We start from the raw sequence: 22,861 nt of genomic DNA on the forward strand, positions 1-22,861 counted from the left end.
AGTTCAGATTTGCGTTTTGGAAAGATGATTCTGGCAGCAGGATGCGTGCAGAATGGTTCAGAGAAGGCGATGGTGGTAGCTGGAGGCCCAGCTGGGAAGCTGTTGCAGTTCCCAGAAGGAGTGGCCAGGGCGCAGGCAGGTGGGAGCAATGGGGTGGGCTGGACCAGAGCATTTAGCCAAAGGGAAGGGATGCTGCTGGGAGATGTGGGAGAGGCAGCGAGGGGGAGGGATTCAGCTGCCCCGGGGCTTCTGGCTGTACTGACTTGGGAGATGATAGCACCTGGACCAAGATGGGAATCCCAGATACAGGGGCTTTTTTTTTTTTTTTTTTTTTCCTGCGGTACGCGGGCCTCTCACTGTTGTGGCCTCTCCCGTTGCGGAGCACAGGCTCCGGACGCAGGCTCAGCGGCCATGGCTCACGGGCCCAGCCTCTCCACTGCATGTGGGATCCTCCCGGACCGGGGCACGAACCCATGTCCCCTGCATCGGCAGGCAGACTCACAACCACTGCGCCACCAGGGAAGCCCGAGGCAGGGGCTTTGAACCGGGTGAGCTTGGGGTGCCTATAAGACCCTGGAGGGCAATGTCCACGTGGCAGCCGGACAGACAGATGAAGAGTCAGGAGAAAAGACAGGGCAGCAGATGTTCAGTTTGGAGTGGAAGGTGTGAGTGCCAGGGAGATATTTCAGGCACCTGTGCACCGCTCCAAGCACCCGGATCAGGGCTCCTGTCCCCGCGGGGCAGAGAGGGGAAAAGGCAGCCAAGGTCACCACTTTCAGGGCATTACACTCAAGTCCAAGGAGGAGACACCAAGCAAGACAAATAAAGGGAAAATGTAACTTCAGCTGTTGCAGAGTGCTAGCAATATAATGGTACAGTGTAAGGCGGCCGACTTACTGGATAATCTCTCGTGAAGAGCTGTAGGAACATTCATTTTTTCAAAAAAACTTTACAGCTAAGCAAGATAGTTATTGTAACCTCATAAGGCAGACTTATTTCACCATAGGAAAGAACCATAATATTCTAAGAATAGAAGAGAAAAAGGCAATTACCGAAGACTGAGAGAACCTTTAACTCGGTCAGCCTTTAAGAGGGAAGCAGTTAAGTAAGAGGAAGAAGTAAAAATGAGCAGATACTCAGAGACGGGGGGGAGGGGAAAGGCAAGTTCAGAAATTCTGAGTCTGGTTGGAGAGACAGGCACATGGGGACATGAAGTGCTGCTTTCTCCGTGGAGAAGCAGTGCACGTGAGGACACGACGCACATGGCCCTTTGAGCCCAGGCACCCAGGGGGCACCTGCCGGGCAGGTGAGGGGCTCCAGGGCTGAGCAGGGTGGAGGTGGTGGGACGCAGTGGCTCAGGGAGCCCTCCACGCGGGGAGGACCCCACGGGCATGCAGAGCGCACCGCTGCGGAGGGGAGCGTGCAGGAAGGAGAAGGGCGGGGCAGTAAGAGAATATGGGGGGGGGGTGTTCATTTAGACAGAGGGGTCACCCGCCAGCACTTCCAGGCCTGTTCTCAGATGACCCTCAAGGTGGAGCAGAATCGGGTGTGGTGTTGAGAAAGTTTGAGACTCACTGGTTTAAGTACTAAGTTAGCAAATCAGCCTTGGCAGCCAGAGCAGGTGAGTGCGTGCCCCCAGGAGGTGGGCTTCTTCCAGGAGGCCCGCGGACAAGGGGGCGGAAGGCCTTTGAGGAGGTGGCTGGCACGTTGTGTTTTGTCAGCATCACCCCAGGGGGAGCTGCCAGACGTCAAAGTGGTCATTTTGCCCCCTAGAGCCAGTCCCAGAACAGTGAGGAAAGGAAACGAGGGAAGCAGGTGGGAACAAGGGTTGTGTTAAAGCGTGCCAGCTCCTCCCCAAGCCCTGGCTCTGAGCCCGTACAGACCCTTGACCTGTCCCAGATCTGGGAGTGGCAGGTCAGTGGACACCCAGCCAGGTCTCTGGGTGACTCCTATGCACGTTGATGCCACCCTCAGCAGGTGGTGTGGACCCTGGGGAGCAGTTTTCAAACCAGCCTGGTGATCTGGTTGCCCCTGGGCCCAACCCCAGGGCCCCAGAATAAAGTCTCTGAGCCTGAGAAGGACAGCAGTCATGCAGTCGGCTTCCTAGGGCTCCGCCAGGTTTGGGAGCCCTGTGCCAGGGTAACTGTTTTTTGGCCACACCGCGTGGCTCGCAGGGTTGTAGTTCCCCGACCAGGGATTGAACCCTCATCCTCAGCAGTGAACGCACGGAGTCCTAACCACTGGACCGCCAGGGAATTCCCCAAGGTAATGTTCTTTAAAGTATGCTTCTACTGGCAATTCCAGAGTACCTGATTCTTTTTCTCTTTTCCCTTTCTACCAGGCACTGGGAAATCACGAATTTGATAATGGTGTAGAAGGCCTGATTGATCCACTTCTCAAAGAGGCCAGATTTCCAATTCTGAGTGCAAACATTAAAGCCAAGGGGCCGCTGGCGTCTCAAATATCAGGACTTTATTTGCCGTATAAAATTCTTCCTGTTGGTGATGAAGTTGTAGGGATTGTCGGATACACTTCAAAAGAAACCCCTTTCCTCTCCAATCCAGGTATTTTCTTCTTTTACAGCACTTGTTGCTTGAAAATAGATGCACTGAATCAGAGCTTGGCATTATTTTTCTGGACCGTTGGTTCAAGTAGGAACGTGTGGTGTTGGACACGTGTGTACTTAGGATGACACTGAAAAACGAGTCCAGTGGCTCCCAGTTGCCCTGAGTTACTTCTTAAAGACATTTGCCCTCCTGCTCAGTGAACTTCTTTGTTGACATAAACAGTATCTTTGTTTAATTCAGTGCATTCAGAATTGGACGAGAGGGCCGTTGATATCCAGTGCTGAACCGTACAGAGTCACTCACTGGAGGATGAGAGCCACGTGCTCACGCCCTTCTTCCTGTGGAGGCAGAGCCCAGAGCCAGGGTTTTACCTCAATTTACCTCAACTTTCCTTTTCTGATATGATTATTACATGTCCAGTTAACTCTGCTTTCTCTGTTCTTAGTTATTTGTCTCTTACAGTTTTAATGACTTTGTTGTATCTGGCTTTCTGGGAAATATATATACATTTTTGAATGGTCTTGTGTGTGTGTGTGTGTGTGTGTGTGTGTGTGTGTGTGTGTGTGTATACCATACAGGAGATATATATATATCTGCTATATCTATACACACACACACACACACACATGTATAACCCTGAGACCATTCAGAAAACATTTTTGAGCCACTTTTAGAGGAGCACCTTGGCAGTAAAAACAAAAAGATGTTTTTTTCTAAATTATCCAAATCAGTGTTCTTTCCGCATTTGAAGAAAAAAGGGAAATAAGGGTTTTCGTTAAGAATGAACTGATAAAGGACATCTAATTAACAGTTAGAAAAGTCACATGTCTGTTGCTGCTGTTTAAAATAGTTGCAGGCCGTCGGAAACAACGAAAAGGTCAACGGTTGGCCTTGAGCGGCTCCGGGGCCCAGAGGGTCCTGCGGGGCTTGGATGCAGGGCTGGGCCGCTCTCCACGGCTGGGGACCTGGGGCTTGTCAGGCACCCCAGGCAGCAGGTGGACGTCTATCGCACGGTGACCAAGCCTTTGCACACGGTCACCGGCTGTTGCTGAGATCATTGTGAAGCCACAGAGGGTAGCCACGGACGTGATGAGTCACTGGCTTTTTTTCTTTTAATATCTTTATTGGAGTGTAATTGCTTTACACTGGTGTGTAAGCTTCTGCTGAGGCACTGGCTTTTGAAGTGTCTTAGGAGTGCTCTTCTGCCTCAGAGGGACGTGGTCCCACCAGAGGGACCTGGTCGCGGGCTGCTCTCCACCACCCGGCCTGACCTCTTCCTCTCCCCACCCCTGCAGACATCGCTGTGCGGGCTGATCACACCTTCCCCGGGGCTCAGGGGGTGCTGCCTCTGAACCACCTGGGGCTTTTCTGCCAAGAGGCCAGGGTGGCGATTACAGAGTGAACCAATCACCGACATGGGTAGGGCTGGAGTAATGTGGCCTGGTTGCCGCAGGGCGCCCTCGGGTGGGACGCTTCTGCTGTTGGGTCCCCGTCACCCCCAGAAAACGCCTCCCCCTCATCACATTTGTCCTCGCTCTGGGCTTCCTGCATGACTGGAGCAGCCTGAGGAGACAGCTGGGTCTCCTCAGTGAAAATCTGGAACCCAGTAGAGTGGCCAGCTGAGGATCTTGGGCTAAAGATGTGGACGTGTTGAATAACTGAATAGTTATGTGTCTCCATAATGTCTGTTCCACCCAGGGGGTTTTGAGTTCATTTAAGGCGGCATGTAATTAACGCCATAGGAGAGTCATAAACAAAGTCAGGGAGGGAGAGGGAGGGGTTCTGGTGAGCGAAGGACGTGATGGCCAGCTTGGGGGTGAGGTAGACGCGATGAAGACCTTACTTGGCCTCTCCAGGGTGTGCGAAGCAACTGGGGCAAAGGGCATTCCAGGAGTGAGGTCAGAGTCACTTGATAGGACGCAAGCTCCTGAGGACAGGGACCTGCTGGGTGTCAGCACAGGGGAGGTTCCCAGTGAAAGTTGCTGGAATGAACTCGTGAGAGCAGGCAGGGTGGGACCACAGTCCCAAAGTGGCTGGGTGTTCAGTTTTCTGGAACATGGGTTCTAAGCAGAGAAAGCTAGAAAGGGGGACTGAAGACTGGATTGTCAGGCTGAGGAGTTCAGCATGATTTGGAGAAAAGCATTACCCCTCCTTTAATAGCCACCAAGAAAGGGACTTCCCTGGCGGTCCACTGGTTAAGACTTCGCCTTCCAATGCAGGGGGTGCGGGTTCGATCCCTGATCGGGGAGTTAAGATCCCACATGCCTCGCAGCCAAAAAACCAAGACATAAAACAGGAGCAGTATGGTAACAAATTCAATAAAGACTTCAAAAAAAATTTTTTTAAATAGTCACCGGTAAAAAGATAGAAGGGGAGTGGGGTGGTGGAGAGACAAAGGGCTCCAGAGCTCAGACCACCCTGTCTGGGACTCTGACAGCACCCCATCTTAGTTCTTTACCAGGTTACAACAGACAGGGGCTCCGAAGGGGCCATGCTCTTTCCAGCAGCTCTCAAGAGAGAAAGGCTGCACCATGCAGGGGCCAGGGCAGGAGCTGGGCAGGGGTGGAGAAGGACACTTGCTTCTCCCAAGACCACAGTCCCAGCAGCCCAGCTCCCCCTACAGACCTCTGACCCCAAATCCAGCCTCATTCCTCCCGTGCTGGTGACCCACAAGTATCATTTGTATTTCTAGCACGTTTAATTTATTTTAGCTAGATAATGAACTTCCTCTCACTCCCCTCATGATATACTGAAATATATCCCACGCTTTCTGTATGTGAGATGACCGATCCTGTGAGGTTTCTGATGTGTTAGGAGAACACATTCCTTTGTCCTCAGAGGCCTTTCTCTCAACTTTTTTCTTTCTTCTTGCCAGCCACACTGAAGTAGAGGACGGTAGCGTTGTCTGAAAGTCTCAGCAAACATTTCTTCAGTTATTCTTTCATTCATTCCCCTGAGAGCTTGCCTCTGTGCCAGGCACTGTTCTAGGCATCAGAGATGCTGACCCCCCAAAAAGCCCTGCCCACTGGAGCTTCACGTTTAGTGGGAGAAGAAATAAATGAGGAAAATGTGTGGTGCCAGAAGGTGATAAAAGATACAGAGAGAAATTAAGCAGGAGACGGGGTGGCAAGTGGGGCATAGGGGTGAGCTCACCTTGTCGTTTTAAGGAGAGACTCCATGAGCAGCTCACAGAGATGGTGACATGGCACTGGGGGTGACCTGGGAGCCCTGAGCTTCTTGGGGTGACTGGCAAGAAGCATATTATTATTCTTGATGGCCTCATGGCAGACAATGGTGGCCAAGCTGTTACACCTCTTGATTTTTTTTTGAAAAAAATCGATATTTATTTACTTTTCAAAAGTAAAGTAGGATTGGATAGATGATTTCTTTTTCTTTTTTAATTGGAGTATAGTTGCTTTACAATGTTGTGTTAGTTTCTGCTGTACAGCAAAATGAATCAGCTCTATGTATACATATATCCCCTCTTTTTCCCGTTTAGGTCACCACAGAGCATTAAGTAGAGTTCCCTGTGCTATACAGCAGGTTCTCATGAGTTATCTGTTTTATGCATGTTAGTGTATATATATCCATCCCAATCTCCCCATTCATCCCACCCTCCCTTTCCCCCTTTGGTGTCCCTACGTTTGTTCTCTACGTCTGTTTCTCTATTTCTACCCTGCAGACATCACCTCTTGATTTTTAAATGGTGCCTGTGCGTTACAGCACTGCGGGTCCCACCCCACATCTGTGAGCCACTCGTTTTCAGGCCGTCCGTTTGGGATGCCCCCGGCTTTGCCGTCAGCCATGCTGTTTATTTTATGTGCTCATTGGCACGTGTTGGCTTGACTGGTTCGAGAGACTCCAGAGTTCCCCGCTGGAGCACACGGAGGCCCCCCAAACCCCACGGCATCACAAGGGATGAGTTTAACAGTCCTGTAGCTCCTTAGAGGGTTGAATCCTTTTCACACTGGAGACGGCAGACTCCTGGGTTTCGAAAGATCGTTACGAGACTGATTCATGTTTCGGCATTCTCATTTGAGAGATGGTTCTGAGATATTTGCATAAGGGAATCTGGATCCTCTAGAGGATCCCGAGTCACAGGCGGCTGGACGTGACTTCAGGGCAGCGTGTCTGTGTTTGCAGTCACCTGTGTGCCAGTCAGAGCCGTAAGCCCTCAAGCCGCGCTGGGGTTTGGCCACAGGGGTAGCACGTGCCTGCGACACCCAGAGCGCCCAGCTGGGGAGTCACACCCATACTCACCAGCTGCACCAGCGGTCAAGCTTCCGCTCCCACTGAGTGCGGGGCGAGCCTCCAGGGAAGGATGCGCATGCTCCCAGGGCCGGCAGTCCTTGGATGGGACACCCCCCGCCCGCTGCCATCTAATCAGAGCTCCGTGATGCTCTAATGCTGACCTTAGCCAGTGAACAAGACAGAGTTGTCAACGGTGTCGTACAATTGGCATTCAAGGGCTAATTGCTGACAGAGTTTCAAGTGTGAAGACTGATTATGTTGAACTTGCAAACAAAGCCGTAGAGTAGCTAATCTGGTTGGTTTTTTTCAGTTTTATTGAGATATGATTGACATCCAGCACCTGTATGGGTTTAAGGTGTGCAGCATAGTGACTTGGCATAGGTACAACCCGTCATGCTTATGTGCTTAGCCACGCTCAGCACTGGCCTGATGGAAGTCTAAATATACAAAGAGATGTAAAAAAAATAGAGAGATTCCAAATCTGAAGCCTCCTCACTGTTGGAATTTGAGTAACATAATATCATCCACAACCTTAAACCGGTGCAACATTAAGCGAATGCAACTGAGCATATTGCTGTGAATTTTTATTGGCTTTGTAGAGATTTTATACTGAATTTATAAATAAGTTTTGGTCTTAGTAATTTAAGAGCTTTAGGAGATTAAGGTGTTTTTATTTGGTATGCTTGTATAATAAGCAATATAATAAAAATTGTTGTCAATAAATGTCCATATTTATTTTCTTCCTTAGGAACGAATTTAGTATTCGAAGATGAAATCGCTGCATTGCAACCTGAAGTAGATAAGCTACAAACTCTAAATGTGAACAAAATTATTGCACTGGGACATTCTGGTTTTGAAATGGATAAACTCATCGCTCAGAAAGTGAAGGGCGTGGACGTAGTGGTGGGAGGACATTCCAACACGTTTCTTTACACAGGTAATGGCAGCGGGAGGGCTAGATGATATACGTTACATATATAGTATAATATATACATGTAATAACGTACATAGGTGGTGCACACTGAGTGGTAACATGTATAAATCTTACTCAAAGAGACTTTTTAAAACATTTTATTGAAATATACGGTTGATTTACAATGTTGTGTTAGTTTCAGGTTTACAGCAAAGTGATTCAGTCATATGTATATGTACATTCTTTTTTAGATTCTTTTCCATTATAGGTTATTACAAGATACTGAGTAGAGTTCCCTGTGCTATTCAGTAGGTCCTTGTTGGTTATCTATTTTATACATAGTAGTGTGTATGTTAATCCCAAACTCCGAATTTGTCCGTCCCCTGCTTTCCTCTTTGGTAACCATAAGTTTGTTTTCCATGTCTGTGAGTCTATTTCTGTTTTGTAAATAAGTTCATTTATATCATTTTAAGTTAGAGTCCACATATGAGTGATATCATATGATATTTGTCTTTCTCTGTCTGACTTGCTTCACTTAGTATGATAATCCCTAGGTCCATCCATGTTGCTGCAAATGGCATTATTTCATCCTTTTTGATGGCTGAATAGTATTCCAGTGTGTGTATGTACCACATCTTCTTTATCCATTCATCTGTTGATGGACATTTTGGTTGCCTCCATGCAAAGAGACATTACTAAAAGTAACTTATTGGTTTCATGAGTATGTCAATTCCATTCACTTATGTAAATTATAAATATATATAACATACAGATTCAAATATATAAAAGGTTACTGAGGCCCAACTAAAAGTCATTGTACATCAAAAAGCAACATGCATATAAAAATTTTAAGCATAAACAACGTAACGTAAATAAGGCCTTCACAGCTCAAGGTGACAGGACTTGATTGGTAGGTTCACAGGTGGCAGAAGCTGGAACTCTGGGCTCAAGCCCTAACCCTGCAGCATCCCAGGACTGTGGTGCCCTAGAAGCCACAGGCCCCTGTGCTCTTGCAAGCACTCTCTCCTCCCTCGATTTCTTCCCCCCTCCTCTCCCTTCCCCTCTCTCCATCCCTCCCTCCTCCTCTCCCTCTTTCCCTTCCCTCTCTCTTTTCTTCCTTCCTTCCCATCTTCCCTCCATTCCTTCCACATGTCTCTCTCTCTCTCTCTCTCTCTCTCTCTCTCTCTCTCTCTCTCTCTCTCTCTCTCTCTCTCTCCCCCCCCCCCCTTGGTATCAGGTAGTTTTAGTTAGGAAAAGTCTAACTCTTTTTTTTCCCATTTGAACATATACTGTCGCAAAACTTTTGGGTCCGGCTCAGTGAGTCTTTCCCACCATGCCCTCTCCCTGCCCCAACCACTGCTTCATGGGGCTTTAAAGTATTTTCAAGAAAAGGAAGACGAGCAGCAGAGCCTGCTGGAACTGGCTTCTATCAGCTCTGGGAAGGACGACTTCGATGGGGAACAACCCTCCCCTTGGAGAGGTTGCTGCTTCGCCCGTCTCTATGTGAGCTATCTCAGGCAATCCTATTTTTATAAAAGCAGCAATTAAAAATACCCCAAACAGGGCTTCCCTGGTGGTGCAGTGGTTGAGAGTCCGCCTGCCAATGCAGGGGACGTGGGTTCGTGCCCCGGTCCGGGAAGATCCCACATGCCGCAGAGCGGCTGGGCCCGTGAGCCATGGCTGCTGAGCCTGCGGGTCCGGAACCTGTGCTCCGCAACGGGAGAGGCCGCAACAGTGAGAGGGCTGCGTACCACAAAAAAAAAAAAAAAAAAAAAAAAAACCCAAAGCAGTAAGAAATGTCCAAACCTGTTAAAAGTTCTCACTAAGAAGAGAGTATGGGTAATTTTTAATTTCTTCTTAGCACCTTTGAGTGTTTTCAAATGATGAATGCATGTTGCTTTTACAATGAGAAAAAGAGACACAAATTATTTTTTTAAAAAAAAGGAAAGAGAAAAAAAAAAGGAAAGAAAGAAACACTGTATTGGGTCAGAAGTCCTTATTCCTGTTTCACTTGAAGGACCTTGAGTAGTCACCCTCTCTGAACCTGTTAGCTTCGCTTCAGAATGTCAGTGACGATGTTCCAATGAAATCCTGCAAAAGAGGATGTGCCTTTTGGGAAGGAGCTGAATTTAGTGAATGATGAATGACTGGATGAAAGAAAGATTTGAGGATAAAAATTACAATTTGCTTATCCATAAACCTTAAAGTAGATAATTACAGTCTCTGGAAAAGACTGCCTGTAGAGTCTTTGTCATTTATCTCACATTTCATGACTGCTTACCAAGATTAAACTTGTTCTCATGAAAATATTCAATTTGCACATTCATCATTGTGAGGAATGAACTTAACAATGAAAGGTGATTCCAGGACACAGTAGAGGATGAGGCATATTTGCTTGTTTAAATAAATTTTCCCAGCCTCGAAAAACAAACAAAGCAACAACAAGAAACAACCCTCCGCTGAATTGCCTTTGGAATTAGCTTAAAGTTAAATATGATTAGTTAATCAAATTAGGGTTAAAATAATACATCTTTTGGAATTTTAAATCTTGCCGAGAACCATTTCAGCACACACACAGGACCGAACACACACAAACACACTCACCTGAAAGGGAATTTCACAAAGTGTCGGGATTGCACCTGATATTTTCTATTCTGTTATTTAATTTTTTTTAAATGCTGGTGACTGCCTGTTAAATAAGATTCATTGTCTTGTCACCAGTCCATATTTTTAAAACCTCAGCTTTAAGTGGGGCACGACCCAAATAGCCCATGGACGGTTCCCCTCCAAATAGTGAAGCCCCTGCAGGTTCTCTGGATTACAGCCGCCGTGCACATGCAGACCAGACAACCCTGGTATTGCCTGACCATTCTCACATTGGGATGAAGAGGAGAGGACTTCCACGTCCAGGCTTGCAAAATGTCAGAGCTGCGAGGATGAGGGCTAGAATGCAGACTTCTAAAGGATTTAAATCCTAGAGTTGAGGAACTGGTCCATGCTGTTGCCTTTGGACAAAAAAGTAGTTAAAGTGTGTGCAGGTTGGAAGATGTGGCAGGTGTGCCAGGGGACTCTCCTCTGCGTGTGACCCTTGAAGGCAGACGGTCTCCTGAGATGCTGTCGCTCTGTTTGCCTCCTGCTTTTTTAACTGGATTTTGGATCATGCAAGCCCATCAGTTTGCTGTGGCCTTGGTGAGTGTAGACGTCCGTCCTTTCCTCCATCTGCACAGTTAAGGAGTTACAAGCGTGACATCTATGATCCCTTCTGTTCAAACACCCTGCTCCCTAGAAAGGCATCCGTGCCAAGAGCCTGACTGCTTACTTGCGGGAATTTGGGGAAGTAAAACATTTCTTGGTAGAATACTCTCTAACTTCCTTAGGTTACTGCAGTGATTTTCTTTATACCTCCAGCTCCTTTGAGGCTCACACCTCCTGGTTACCCTGTCTCCCCCCCGTTATCACTGTCACCTAAGCCCATCCCCGGTGTCACCAAGAATTTAGCACCCAACGTCCTGTCTTCCTCTGCACTCCCGCTCCTGCCTGCATCCTGGCTGAGTGTCTATATGGATGGTGGAGCCAGTACCCAAGTTCAGAGTCCCTTGATCCTATCAACTCGTGACTGTCGCCTCCTTTTCAGCAACCTCACTTCTGGGACCACAGGCTGAGACCCGGTCATCATCCTGAATTGCGGCATGCCCACAGCCCCACTGCCCACCTCCCTCCTCTCCTTAAGGCTCTCTCACCCTTATTCCTCTGCGAAGAGGCCTGCAGCCTCACGGAAACCTCGGTGTGGTGAACCCTCCTCCCCTCCCAGCCCAGCAGGTGTCACTTCTCCTCCTTAGCCTGGGAGCGTCCATTACAGACTCACCACCACGTCTCTGGCTGACACCTGGAAGGCTGGTGCCCAGGATTGTTGAGTGAATGCTGACAGATGTAGCTCCTTTAAAAGTAAGCTCTTTTGGGACTTCCCTGGTGGTCCAGTGGTTAGGGCTTCCTGCTTCCACTGCTGGAGGCATGGGTTTGATCCCTAGTCAGGGAACTGAGATCTCACATGCCGCATGGCGTGGCCAAAAAAAAAAAAATTTATTTTTTAAGTTAGATTTCTTTATTTGAACAGCTTTTTGTATTAAGTACCTCATTTGTATTGCTTCTGGATTTTGGCACACGTTTCTTGAATATGAAATTCAAGCCTTTTCATTGACTTAGAGAACATAAATGATTTTAATAACCACCGTATTTTGTTCTCAAAACAAATGGAGTTCACAGTTTAAGTATAAACAAAACCAGGAAACCTTAGCATTTGTTCTACCCACGGCAGCCAGCGGCCGGGTACTCCGAGTGCAGGGGCGGAGCCATCCCTGCTTTGTTAGAATAAGCGAGCGAGGACAAAAGCCTTGGTTGTGGTTTGCAATCATTGTTCATCTCGCCATTGATTTTCACTCTTGTAGTTGAGATAATCTTGTCTTTTAGAACAAGAAAGTGGTCTTATTATTTACTACATCCACAGGACAGGGAAACATTCTCCAACAAAGAACTGCTTCCTTTGGGCATCTGTAGGATTGCTGATGTGTGGGTGTATTGAGTGAGCCGGGAGAATGAGCCAGAGGACAGAGGTGTGGCCGGTAACTTCAAAGATGATGTCCTTGGTGGTACCGGGACTCACTTGTCCCAGGGGCCGCTACTCAGGACCCCTCGGTCAGCTTCCAGCCATAGGCCAGCACAGCAGCAGCTTCCTTCATGGAGCAAAGCCAGAGCCTTCTGCTTAACGATTTTTGCAGCCACATAACACTGATCGGTTTTAGTTACGTCTCATGAAACCGCTTTCCAGGGCGAAGCGGGGTGAGCCAAACCCCAAATGATCTGTAAAACAGGGTCACATCCTTTGGCAGGGTTGAGTTGTCAGGCAAGCTGATGACTGACTGCATATTGTGAAATCCAAAGCCTGCTCCTGCCACAGGGCAGATCTCTTCCCGGGGCTGCCATTCGTGTTGCCCTAAGTTTGCCCCTTGATGGTCTTCAAGAAGGACCTCCTTTTTCCAGCCTCACTGTGACAAGCAGCACGGGGTCATGGACAGGGCTTTGGACTCCGACGGCCACAGTCTCCCCCCGGGGTTGGTCACTACTGGCTGTCCGACCTCAGACATGTTACTTAACCACTCTGAGCTTCAGCTTTTTATTTTAAAAAACCGCTACAGTGATACGACTACCTCAGAGAATGTCGTAGGGATTAAATGAGGTGGTATAGGAACAGAACATAGTGGGTCCAAGAAAAATATGTCAGTTCTCCAATATTCTGCAACATGGGAAAATGTATACAATTTCATTTTAAATGAAAAAGAGGAAGATACATTTTTTTTTTTTTTTTTTTTGCCGCATGCGGGCCTCTCACCGTTGTGGCCTCTCCTGTTGCGGAGCACAGGCTCCGGACGCACAGGCTCAGTGGCCATGGCTCACGGGCCCAGCCGCTCCGTGGCACGCGGGACCCTCCCAGACCGGGGCACGAACCCGTGTCCCCTGCATCGGCAGGCGGACTCTGAACCACTGTGCCAACCGGGGAAGCCCCAACTATTTTTTTTCTTTTACAACTATACAAACATTTATTACCCAGACTGTAGTCACTTGACACAACTCCAAACTAATTTATGAGGTCATTCCTCTCTTGAATAAATAAAAAGACTCTTTATTCTACAAAACTCGGGAAACACTGGAGCTCTTCTCACCCCCTCCCCCCAAAATCTGATCATTCCTTGGGGAGCCTCTATTTTTCCTGATCCCCTAGGTCCTGATTCTTACTTGTGTCCCCCCTGTTCTTGCCTCTTTCAAACCATTCTTCTTGTCCATGCAGCAGAGACCCAAATATGGAAGAGTGCCCTTTCTTCTTGATCTCCCTGAATTCCATCCACATGAGGCAGCTTCCCTCCAGGTCGGCTACGCACAGCAGGGGACCCACCGCTGTGCAGCCTGGGATGACTCTTCCTTCCAAGTCTCTGCCGCCCCAGGGTGTGCCTCACTGGCTGGCTTTCTGGCTTTCTTCTGCAGCCCGCCCTCCTCCCATTCCGGTTCTCCTCTTGTTACTCCTGTCCTCACCCCCTTGATCCAAGGCTACCCCTGAAACTCAAGTTTTCTCCCACTATTTTTATGCAAAAAATTAAGCTCTTTGTGTGCACCCCTGCTCCACCATCCCCATCATTGTCGGGGACCCGTCCTTCCAGGCAGGTCTGCCTCACCTCCCCCTGGGGAGGAGGAGAGGAATGAGGACCCAAGACCGTCATTAGGGAAGCCTGGCGGACCCTGGTCCTCTCACAGGTGTTTACTAGACAGAAAATGATTTTTTCCCTAGAATGGATTCTGCCACCCATTTCCCCCTCTTTGCTATCCGTGCATACGTATTTTATTTATTATTTATTTGTTTGTTTTTTATTTATTTTTGGCTGCGTTGGGTCTTTGTTGCTGTGCGCGAGCTTTCTTTAGTTGCAGCGAGCGGCGGCTACTCTTCGTTGCGGTGCACAGGCTTCTCATTGCGGTGGCTTCTCGTTGCAGAGCACGGGCTCTAGGCGCTCGGGCTTCAGTAGCTGTGGCATGTGGGCTCAGTAGTTGTGGCTCACGGGCTCTAGAGCGCAGGCTCAGTAGTTGTGGCACACGGGCTTAGTTGCTCCGCGGCATGTGGGATCTTCCCGGACCAGGGCTTGAACCCGTGTCCCCTGCATCAGCAGGCAGATTCTTAACTACTGTGCCACTAGGGAAGCCCTACATATATTTTTTTAATTGAAGTATACTTGATTTACAATGTTGTGTTAATTTCTGCTGTACAGCAAAGTGGTTCAGTTATACATATATTTACATTCTTTTCCATTTTGGTGTATCACAAGATATTGAATATAGTTCCCTGTGCTCTACAGTAGGACCTTGTTGCTTATCCATTCTATATATACTAGTTTGCATCTGCTAATCCCAAACTCCCAATCCTTCCCTCACACACCCTCCCTCCCCCTTGGCCACCACAAGTCTGTTCTCTTCATACCTATATATATTTTTTAATTCACAGAAATTATATTGGTTATTGCCATGGCGGGGTGGGACTGCAATTAAATTTTTCTTCTCCATTTGCCAAATATGTCATGCTAGTTTTACTTTGATAAAAAAGAAAAATTTTTTAACCTCTCTAAACCCTAGAAACTGAACCATTAATCCTAAAGTTTATGAAAAGAAAATTTTCCAGACAATTTACTGATCAGTAGGCTTTTATTTGGCAATTCATGGGCGGAGCAGCATCCCATGTGGCAGAGAAAAGGGGGCTCGGAAGAGCTATAGGAGGCCATAGGGTCTTAGAGACCAAAGGGAGCAGAAACAAGGAAGTTGCCCTGGGCATTGCTGACGGTTAACTTCCCTTCTGTGGAGCGCAGGGAGGTCTTGGAGCCTGTGCAGCACGGGCCTGCAGGGCTGGGAGCGCCGGGCCTGCCTGTTCTGGGAGAGCCACGGAGAAGCGCAGTGGAGTTCTGGTTTGCTGATGGGAATCTTAGCATGAGTGGCTCCATCTTGGGCCTGACCTGGTTACTTTCACAACTTGAACTCTTATAAATATGTGTGTTAAATTTTTTTAAAAGGAGAGGCATATACTCAATTTGAGAATCTGAGCTAAATACACAAATGACCAAATGTATCTTCTTACCTTTAAAAGATAAGAAACCGGGAGTGCGGTGCTTTGTCCCAAGCAGCCTGGCTGTGCCTCACTCAGATCTCTTGTCCTCAGTTTATTAATTTCCCCCAAACCTAGAAACTCATACAGTTGTCAGTTTTGACGTCTCACGTGTAAGGAAATTTCCAAATCGTCTGTCATGTTGCGGAAGCAGAGCTTCGGGCTTCCCCACCGGAAGTCCTCCAGGTTCTGAGATGAGCCCGTTTGAATTGTGCGTCGTGTGCTCCACTGCCCGCCACTGTGCCGAAGCTAATGCTTTGTGGAAATCAGCAGTTCAGACCCTCAGTGAATACAAACCCCTAGCGTTTCCCAGGGTACAGAACCACTCTGGAATGCCCTGTCCAGCTAAATGCTGATGTTCCGTAAAAAAAAATGTCAGGTTTATTTACATCAATTCATGGCCCTGTGGACCTCCTTTTTAATTTCAAATGGAACTACAAAGTATGTTAACATGAAAATCAGTCTCTCTCTCTCCAGCCCGTTCCTTTGGACTTTGCATTTTCACAGGCCATAGTGATAGAACCAGGGGATGGCTGCATTGTTATGACTTTGTTTTTAATTTTTATATAAAACCCTGTTCTATAATGTAAAAAGCGAATGGGAAGTCTGGTGTCTGGAAGGATAGTCACCCTGGCTTAGATCCTCCGTGAAGAAAAGAGGGTGGTGGACAGCGGGGGTATCACTGCATCCCCTGCTCTTTCCCCAGTGAGTGGCCTCTCCAGGCCTCACAGAGATGAAGCGAAGCCCTCAGGCCTGGCTCCACGGGACAGTGGAGTCCCACACACTGGGCACTTGTTGGAGCTTGGAGGTGTTTGTTGAGTGAGTGAATGTGTGTGAACCCATTCCCACCCTGCCGGGGTCTCTTATTTACCCCAGCCAGTCAGAACTGGGTACAGGCAGACAAGCCGATTGGACTTCATGAGAGTTTGTGCCCACTCTGGGTACCACTTGAAGATACATCATCACTGTTAGACCTTCCGGTCATCACTGAATGTCCAAGAGCCAGAATGTGGGCAGTCTATCGAAGCATGTACAAAACAGAGGGACACAGTCCCAATATGGAGAATGTCAGTGGCCCCTTGAGTTCCCTGGAGGAGACATGACAGCCTGTGTATCAGGGTCGGGTACAGAGATGGCTGAGGAGACAGGGACTCACCCCTCTGGCTGCGGAACACCTTTTGACAGCAGCTGGCCTGACTGCCCGGTGCGGGGGGGGGGGGGGGGGGGAGGGCATCTTGGCCAGCCTACTTCATGGCTTGCAACGCCACAAGACTTCCTGCATGTGAAAGATGCTCATAACTTAAAAAAAAAAAAAAATTAAACCACTTTTGGTGTCAGACACTATCAAATCTCTTGTTTTACAAATACAGGAAATAAATTTAGGTCCCAGGAGTTAAAAGTCTCTCCCGAGGTTGTGAAACAAGATTAAAAGGGAGCTGGCGGGCTTCCCTGGTGGCGCAGTGGTTGAGAGTCCGCCTGCCGATGCAGGGGACACGGGTTCGTGCCCCGGTCCGGGAAGATCCCACATGCCGCGGAGCGGCTGGGCCCGTGAGCCATGGCCGCTGAGCCTGCGCGTCCGGAGCCTGTGCTCCGCAACGGGAGAGACCGCAGCAGTGAGGGGCCCGCGTACCGCAAAAAAAAAAAAAAAAAAAAAAAAAAAAAAAAAAGGGAGCTGGCGCCAAAACCCATTCTCTCGACGACAAGTTTGGCTTCATGAGCCCCAACCAGCTCATCAGTTGAGGAAATTGAACGGAGGGGAGTTGGGGGATGGGGCATGACTCCCCTTGACATATGGATTCCTCCACAGGAAGGGCATGTAAATCTCGTCTGATCTCTGGAAATCTGTTGGCTAAACCCCTTAAAATCAGTCGTTCAACATTTATTGACTACCTACTATGTGCTGGGCCAGCCCCAGAGACACAGCAGCCTCTGCCCGCATGGAACTTACTGGCTTGAAAGGGATCCTGATGCCCATCAGATTTTTTTTTAAATATGCAGAGAAATCAATCATATGTACTTACAAAGCATGCTGTGAAGGAAGAAGTCCACGGTGCTGGGAGAGCAGGTATAGGAGCGCCTGATCGCGTCTGGGGAATCATTAGAGATGATGGTAACTTGGGAAATAATTATCTCTAACCTTTATTGGGCGTTTACCTGAGTCAGGCTTCATGTGCCGCTTAACTTCTTTCATTCTCGAAACAACCTCTAAGGCAGGTATTGTTATTTTCTCCTTTTACAGATGAATAAACTGAAACAAAAAGATGTAAATAATTTGCCTGTGGGCCTCCGGTTCCAGGTCTTACTCTATATTCATGACTGTGGAGGCGGGCGTGGTCTAGGAATGGGAGAAACTAAGATTGCTGAAGTGCAGGGTGGAGGGTCTAGATGAAGCTGGGCCACATCGTGTGGGTCTGATAGGCTATGATGCTCACGTCAAAAACTGTAGTGTTGCTATCAAAGCAAACGTGGGTCTGCTCACCCGCCATGCAGAAAAGCCAGTCCACTGACACCAGGTTGTAGTGAAGGAAAGTACAGCGTTTGTTTGCCAGGTGCCGAGCAAGGAGTCTTGTGCCCAGGAGTCCCACAGGGCCCTGCTCCGTATCAGCTGGGCAGGCGCTTGCCGGGGCCTGCGCTGGGAACGCCCGCATTCCTGAGGGGCTGCTGTTCCGTTCCCTCAGACACCCTCGCTGTTCTAGGGAATACCCTGTTACCGGCTCTAAATGTCAGCCCACAGCTCCTGGCTCCTCCAAGGCTTGCTTCCAAGAGGACGGATTTGCCAAAAGGCTGGAATAGAGTTCTGGTAAACGGTTTTCCCCCTGCCAAGAGGACAGGCTGCGTTTCTAAAGACAGATATGTGGCTCTGTGTGTGGAGAGACGATCTGGGGCGTGAGCCTCTGTGGCTGAATAGAGTGCTGTGGGAACTCTGAAGCCCTGGATTGCTTTCCCTGCCAGTGGTTTTCTGGGGTTGCCAAGTGCACAGGAAGCAGAGAGGGCCCAGCTGTGGGGAACGCAGACTGGAGCCAAACTAGACTGGTTATTGTCTCAGCCACGTGGGAAACGTCCTCCTTGACTCCGATTAAGTCCATCCGAGATGAAGATGACACATCTTCTGTTCAGCGCCGGAGAAAGTCCCCTGTGCTACAGGAGCTGGGGTTGGTGGCTCCTGTTTGTAAAGAGCAAGCTGATCTGATGAGGCATCTGACCCCATAGTTCGATTCCGACTTTTTACGTTCTGTTTAAACTCAGATATATTTATGGAAGGCAGAAAAAATAAAGGCTAAAGAAGTCAGGCTTGCCCTTCTCTTGGGTTTCCAGGAATCTGCCAGACCCCTTTCTGAAACAGATGTGGGGCCTGGACGAGGTGTTGTGCGCCACCTTGTGGATATAATGGGAACTGCACGTTGCCAGGCTTCTCTGGGCTCAGAGGAGGAGCCACCTTCCCTAACCGTGCCCAGCTGAGGTGAGGGGACTGCCACATCCCCGTCCCCTGAAGTAAAGGCCAGGCTCCAAGTCTGTCCAAGGACCACCACAAAACGGAATGCTACTCTTCAATGCATCAGACCATCTATGGCAGTCACCGCCACCATCTGCCGGCCACCCGTAAGCCTGTGCAAATGGAGATGGGACACGGCCTGCACTGGATCTCAAGTCCGTGCTTTTGTAGAAATAAAATTCCAAGGCTTTCTTCTTTATCCAGAGGAAGCAAGACAATGGGAAATTAAGATTGGCCACAGCTATGAATATTTCCTGCTGGTGAAATGTTGGTATTTGCAGCACTTCTGCTCTGTGGTTACTGAGCTAAAGGGGCTGCTTTTGGCTCAGGCGCAAGGCAGGATTGGGTTTTTCATAAACCCAAGTGTACAGCCTAATGTCTTCAGTGAAAAGGGAAGCCCAGACACAGCTTGGGGCACAAAGGTGCAGCCACTGGGCTTGCACCTGCTTTGGTGAGTGCCCTTTGGAAACCAGCTCTCGCAGGCTCTCTGAGAACAGCACGTCGTAGGCTGTGTTGGGCAGTGGAGAGAACATAAGCTCCGGTGTCTCACAGCCCTGCTTTTCAACCCGCCCTCCTTCACATACCAGCTGCGTGACCATGGACGCATGCCTGTGACAACTGGTCTTCTGGTCTACAGTGTGGGGATAATAATAGGAGCTGCCTCGTGGGATTCCTGGAGGATTAAGTGAGATCTAGTCCGGGGCTGGCTCCTGGCTGACTCTCATAACTGGTCCAATGAGGAACCAACACAAACTGAAGTTCTCCGGGCTCTCAGTGAACATCTAATAGGAAGCGCTGGTAGTGGGTGTGCAGAGGGAGGTGATAGAAATAGTAGTGGGTCAAGGGTATCTGTTCTATAGTCTCTGACTCAGAACAGCCCAGATGAGATCCCGCTCTCGCCGGAGGTGAGATGGGAAGTACAGGGCACCCATAGGAGGGGTGCAGTTGCAGAACTGAAACGTGCCAGGTGATCAGAGCCCAGGGCTCATGTTCTGAGTGCCGGGCTCCCACCCTCACACGGCGTGTGTCCGGGAGACCGTGCTGGGATGGGACTCAGCCTCTGGCTCCCCTTTGAGATAAGTGGCTCCCAGGCTCTCCCCAGGGCTCCCCTTTGAGACAGAACTCAGCAGAACCTGGCAGGTCTGTGGTCTGGCTGGGGCGGGAGGTCTGTGTGCCAGTCGGCCACCCCGGTGAATGCGGCTCTTCCTCAAGGCACCCGAGGGGACACAGAACTGAGCAACAAAACCTAAGGATGAAAAAAAAAAAACCTAAGGATGGCCTTTTGTCATTTCTACTTTTTATTGAGTATAGTTGATTTACAATGTTGTGTTAATTTCTTGTCATTTCTGCTGATCTTCCACTAAAGAGTCTAAGCTCTGGAGTGTGTGTCTAGCGTTTCTAGAGGTTGCCATTCCCTCATGGGGGAAAGAAATACACATTTATTGAGTATTATGCGCCAGGCAGTCTGCAAGAGGGTTTTGTTTTGTTTTGTTTTAATTTGGCTGTGCCGGGTCTTAGTTGCGGCATACAGGATCTTCAGTTGTGACATGCGAACACTTAGTTGTGGCACGTGGGATCTAGTTCCTTGACCAGGGATCAAACCCGGGCCCTCTGCATTGGGAGCACGGAGTCTTAGCCACTGGACCACGAGGGAAGTCCCAGCAAGAGAGTTTAAATGTTTAATCCTCTCAAGATTCCTGTGAAATAGGAATTGTTATTTTGCCTTTTTTTTTCTTTTACTTTTATTTGCTTTTTTTTTTTTTTTTGCAACATTTATTCCCGGGTAATAAGTTTTTGTTTCTTCAGTTTTTTCTGGGGTATCTTTTTGTTCTGTGCAACCTCCTCTTCTGGGTTAGTAACAGTCTGTTCTTTTTCACGAAGGATCATCTCAATGTGGCAGGGAGAGCTTGTGTTGATCCGACCACAAGCTCTGTAAATCCTGCATTGCATCTTGGGGGCTCTGTTCACTTGAACATGCTCCATGACCAGAGAATCTACATCTAAGCCTTTAAGCTCAGCATTACTCTGCATTTTTGAGCGTGTGCAGTAACAATTCAGCACCTTTTGGAGGCCACCGACCCTGCGTCCGGCCCCACTGTTTGGCCTGGGCGCACCTACCAACTCCACCGTTGGAATGATGGAATGGCACACATTGCTTCTGTAAAGTGACATCCTTCAGATACTTGGTGGCTTTTGGCCTGGGCAGTTTCATGAGTGTCCTTACAGTGAACACGAAGATTTGAACCGCTTGATTTGCATGATTGTATGGGGTTTTCTGGGCCCAGTGAAGAACGGACCCTTTCTAGAGGTCACCGTGAGACACTGGACCTCAGGAGTCGGCACCGTTCACAGCCTGCCTGTGCACCCGCCGTCCCCCCGCCCCACTCTCGCCCAGAGCACCCCTCTGCACGTCACAGAGGCCCGACAGCGCCAGAGCACCAAACCGGGGACTCCGACATGTTCCCCACACACAGAAGGACTCCGCCACCAGGGAGGACTCAGTAGACACAAGAGTCTGCCGCCCGAGGGCTTTGAAATTGGCACTGCCAAGCCCGGGATGGCAGCAATCACCCGTTATTATGCCCATTTTACAGATGGGGAAACTGAAGCACGGTGAGGTGAAGTGGCTTGGCTGCTTCACCGGGCCGGTGAGACTGGAGCCAGGGTCAGGATGGAGGCGGGACTGTCTTAGCAGTGTCGCATCTTTGTATGCCACGTAGCACCGGGCACGGTGCCCAGGACTTAGCAAGAGCTTAGCAACCGCTGCTGAGTTGAGAATGGAAAGATTCACGTGCCAAAAGGGCATTCGGAAACAGGGGCAGATGCCCGAGCTGGGCTCTGAAAGACCAGCTGTGTAGAGCAGCAGCTGGCAAATCGTCAGTTCAGAATTCGCAGTCACCTGGCCGGCAGCCTGCAGGCTCCCGGCCGTCCGTGAACAAGGGCCCACTTGATTAACTTTGGATCTTTCACTGCAGGCACTCCACCTTCCAAAGAGGTGCCGGCGGGGCAGTACCCATTCATAGTCACGTCCGATGACGGACGGCAGGTTCCCGTGGTCCAGGCCTATGCTTTTGGCAAATACCTAGGCTATCTGAAGGTCGAGTTTGATGAAAAAGGAAACGTCGTCACTTCACATGGAAATCCCATCCTTCTCAACAGCAGCATTCTGGAAGGTACGTGAAATTCAGGGCAGGGATCCACCAATGCAAAGATCTGGTGGCTGGATTTTTTTTTTCTTTTTTTTTTTCCTTTTTATTTTTTGGTTAATGTTTCAGGACAATGTTTTTGAAGACCCGAGCTTCTTTCTCCCTTGAGTTTACTCTACCCTCTTCGTGGATAAGGAGATTTAAAACACACACGAATTGCAAAAGTCCCACGTGCTCCTCCAAGCCCTCTCAGCATCAGACACTGTGTCGCTGCCTCTCGTGTCTCTTCCAGCTTCACCCTGGCGCAGGAGAGCCACTCTCGGCCCATGTCCAGAGGAGAGCTGATTGTTGGGGCAAAGGGAGCAGTGTACCTGGGCAAGCAGCCCAGTCTCCATGGGCTTCAGGTCATCAAATGCGTGTGTGTCTTTCTTACTTTTTGATCTGGGAATCAAAACGAAAAGACATTTCATGTCATGCATTTCGTACAGTGTACATGAACATCCTCCTGTGCTTCTCTCTCGCCTGCCCTTTCCTGCCTACCGTGATCAGACAGGGAAGGACAGGTGACCAGGGGCCCTGGAGAGCCAGAGCTCCCGACAGCCAGAGGGAGGGGCCGGGACCCTGTAGCCGGACGTCTCAACCCTTTATACCTGCCCTTGGGCCTCTCATTGTCTCCCCACCACTAATGCCCTCCCCGTTGAGCCAGCAGACACTCATTCAGATGTGACGAGTTGATGCTGATTTACTTGGCACGTCTTTAAGATCCAAGCTGGGTCTTACTCCCAGGAAACGGAATAG

General features: G+C 49.1%; 1 protein-coding gene and 1 pseudogene across 2 annotated transcripts in view; one reads left to right on the forward strand and one right to left on the reverse strand.

The window, feature by feature from the left end:
• NT5E (5'-nucleotidase ecto) overlaps positions 1-22,861 on the forward strand; it is a 45,359-nt gene that overhangs the window by 12,833 nt on the left and 9,665 nt on the right. The window contains exons 2-4 of the mRNA XM_079938786.1: positions 2,342-2,564; positions 7,567-7,755; positions 21,893-22,090. Coding sequence (XP_079794912.1) covers positions 2,342-2,564; positions 7,567-7,755; positions 21,893-22,090 — 610 coding nt within the window. The remainder of the gene's footprint in view (positions 1-2,341; positions 2,565-7,566; positions 7,756-21,892; positions 22,091-22,861) is intronic.
• LOC307195082 (large ribosomal subunit protein uL22-like) lies at positions 13,785-21,868 on the reverse strand (annotated as a pseudogene). The gene is made up of 2 exons (XR_013831773.1): positions 17,110-21,868; positions 13,785-16,873 (listed from the first exon to the last, which is right to left on the reverse strand). The product of XR_013831773.1 is annotated as a large ribosomal subunit protein uL22-like (transcript).

Source organism: Stenella coeruleoalba, assembly GCF_951394435.1.
Source record: "Stenella coeruleoalba genome assembly, chromosome: 12".
NCBI classification, from domain to species: domain Eukaryota; kingdom Metazoa; phylum Chordata; class Mammalia; order Artiodactyla; family Delphinidae; genus Stenella; species Stenella coeruleoalba.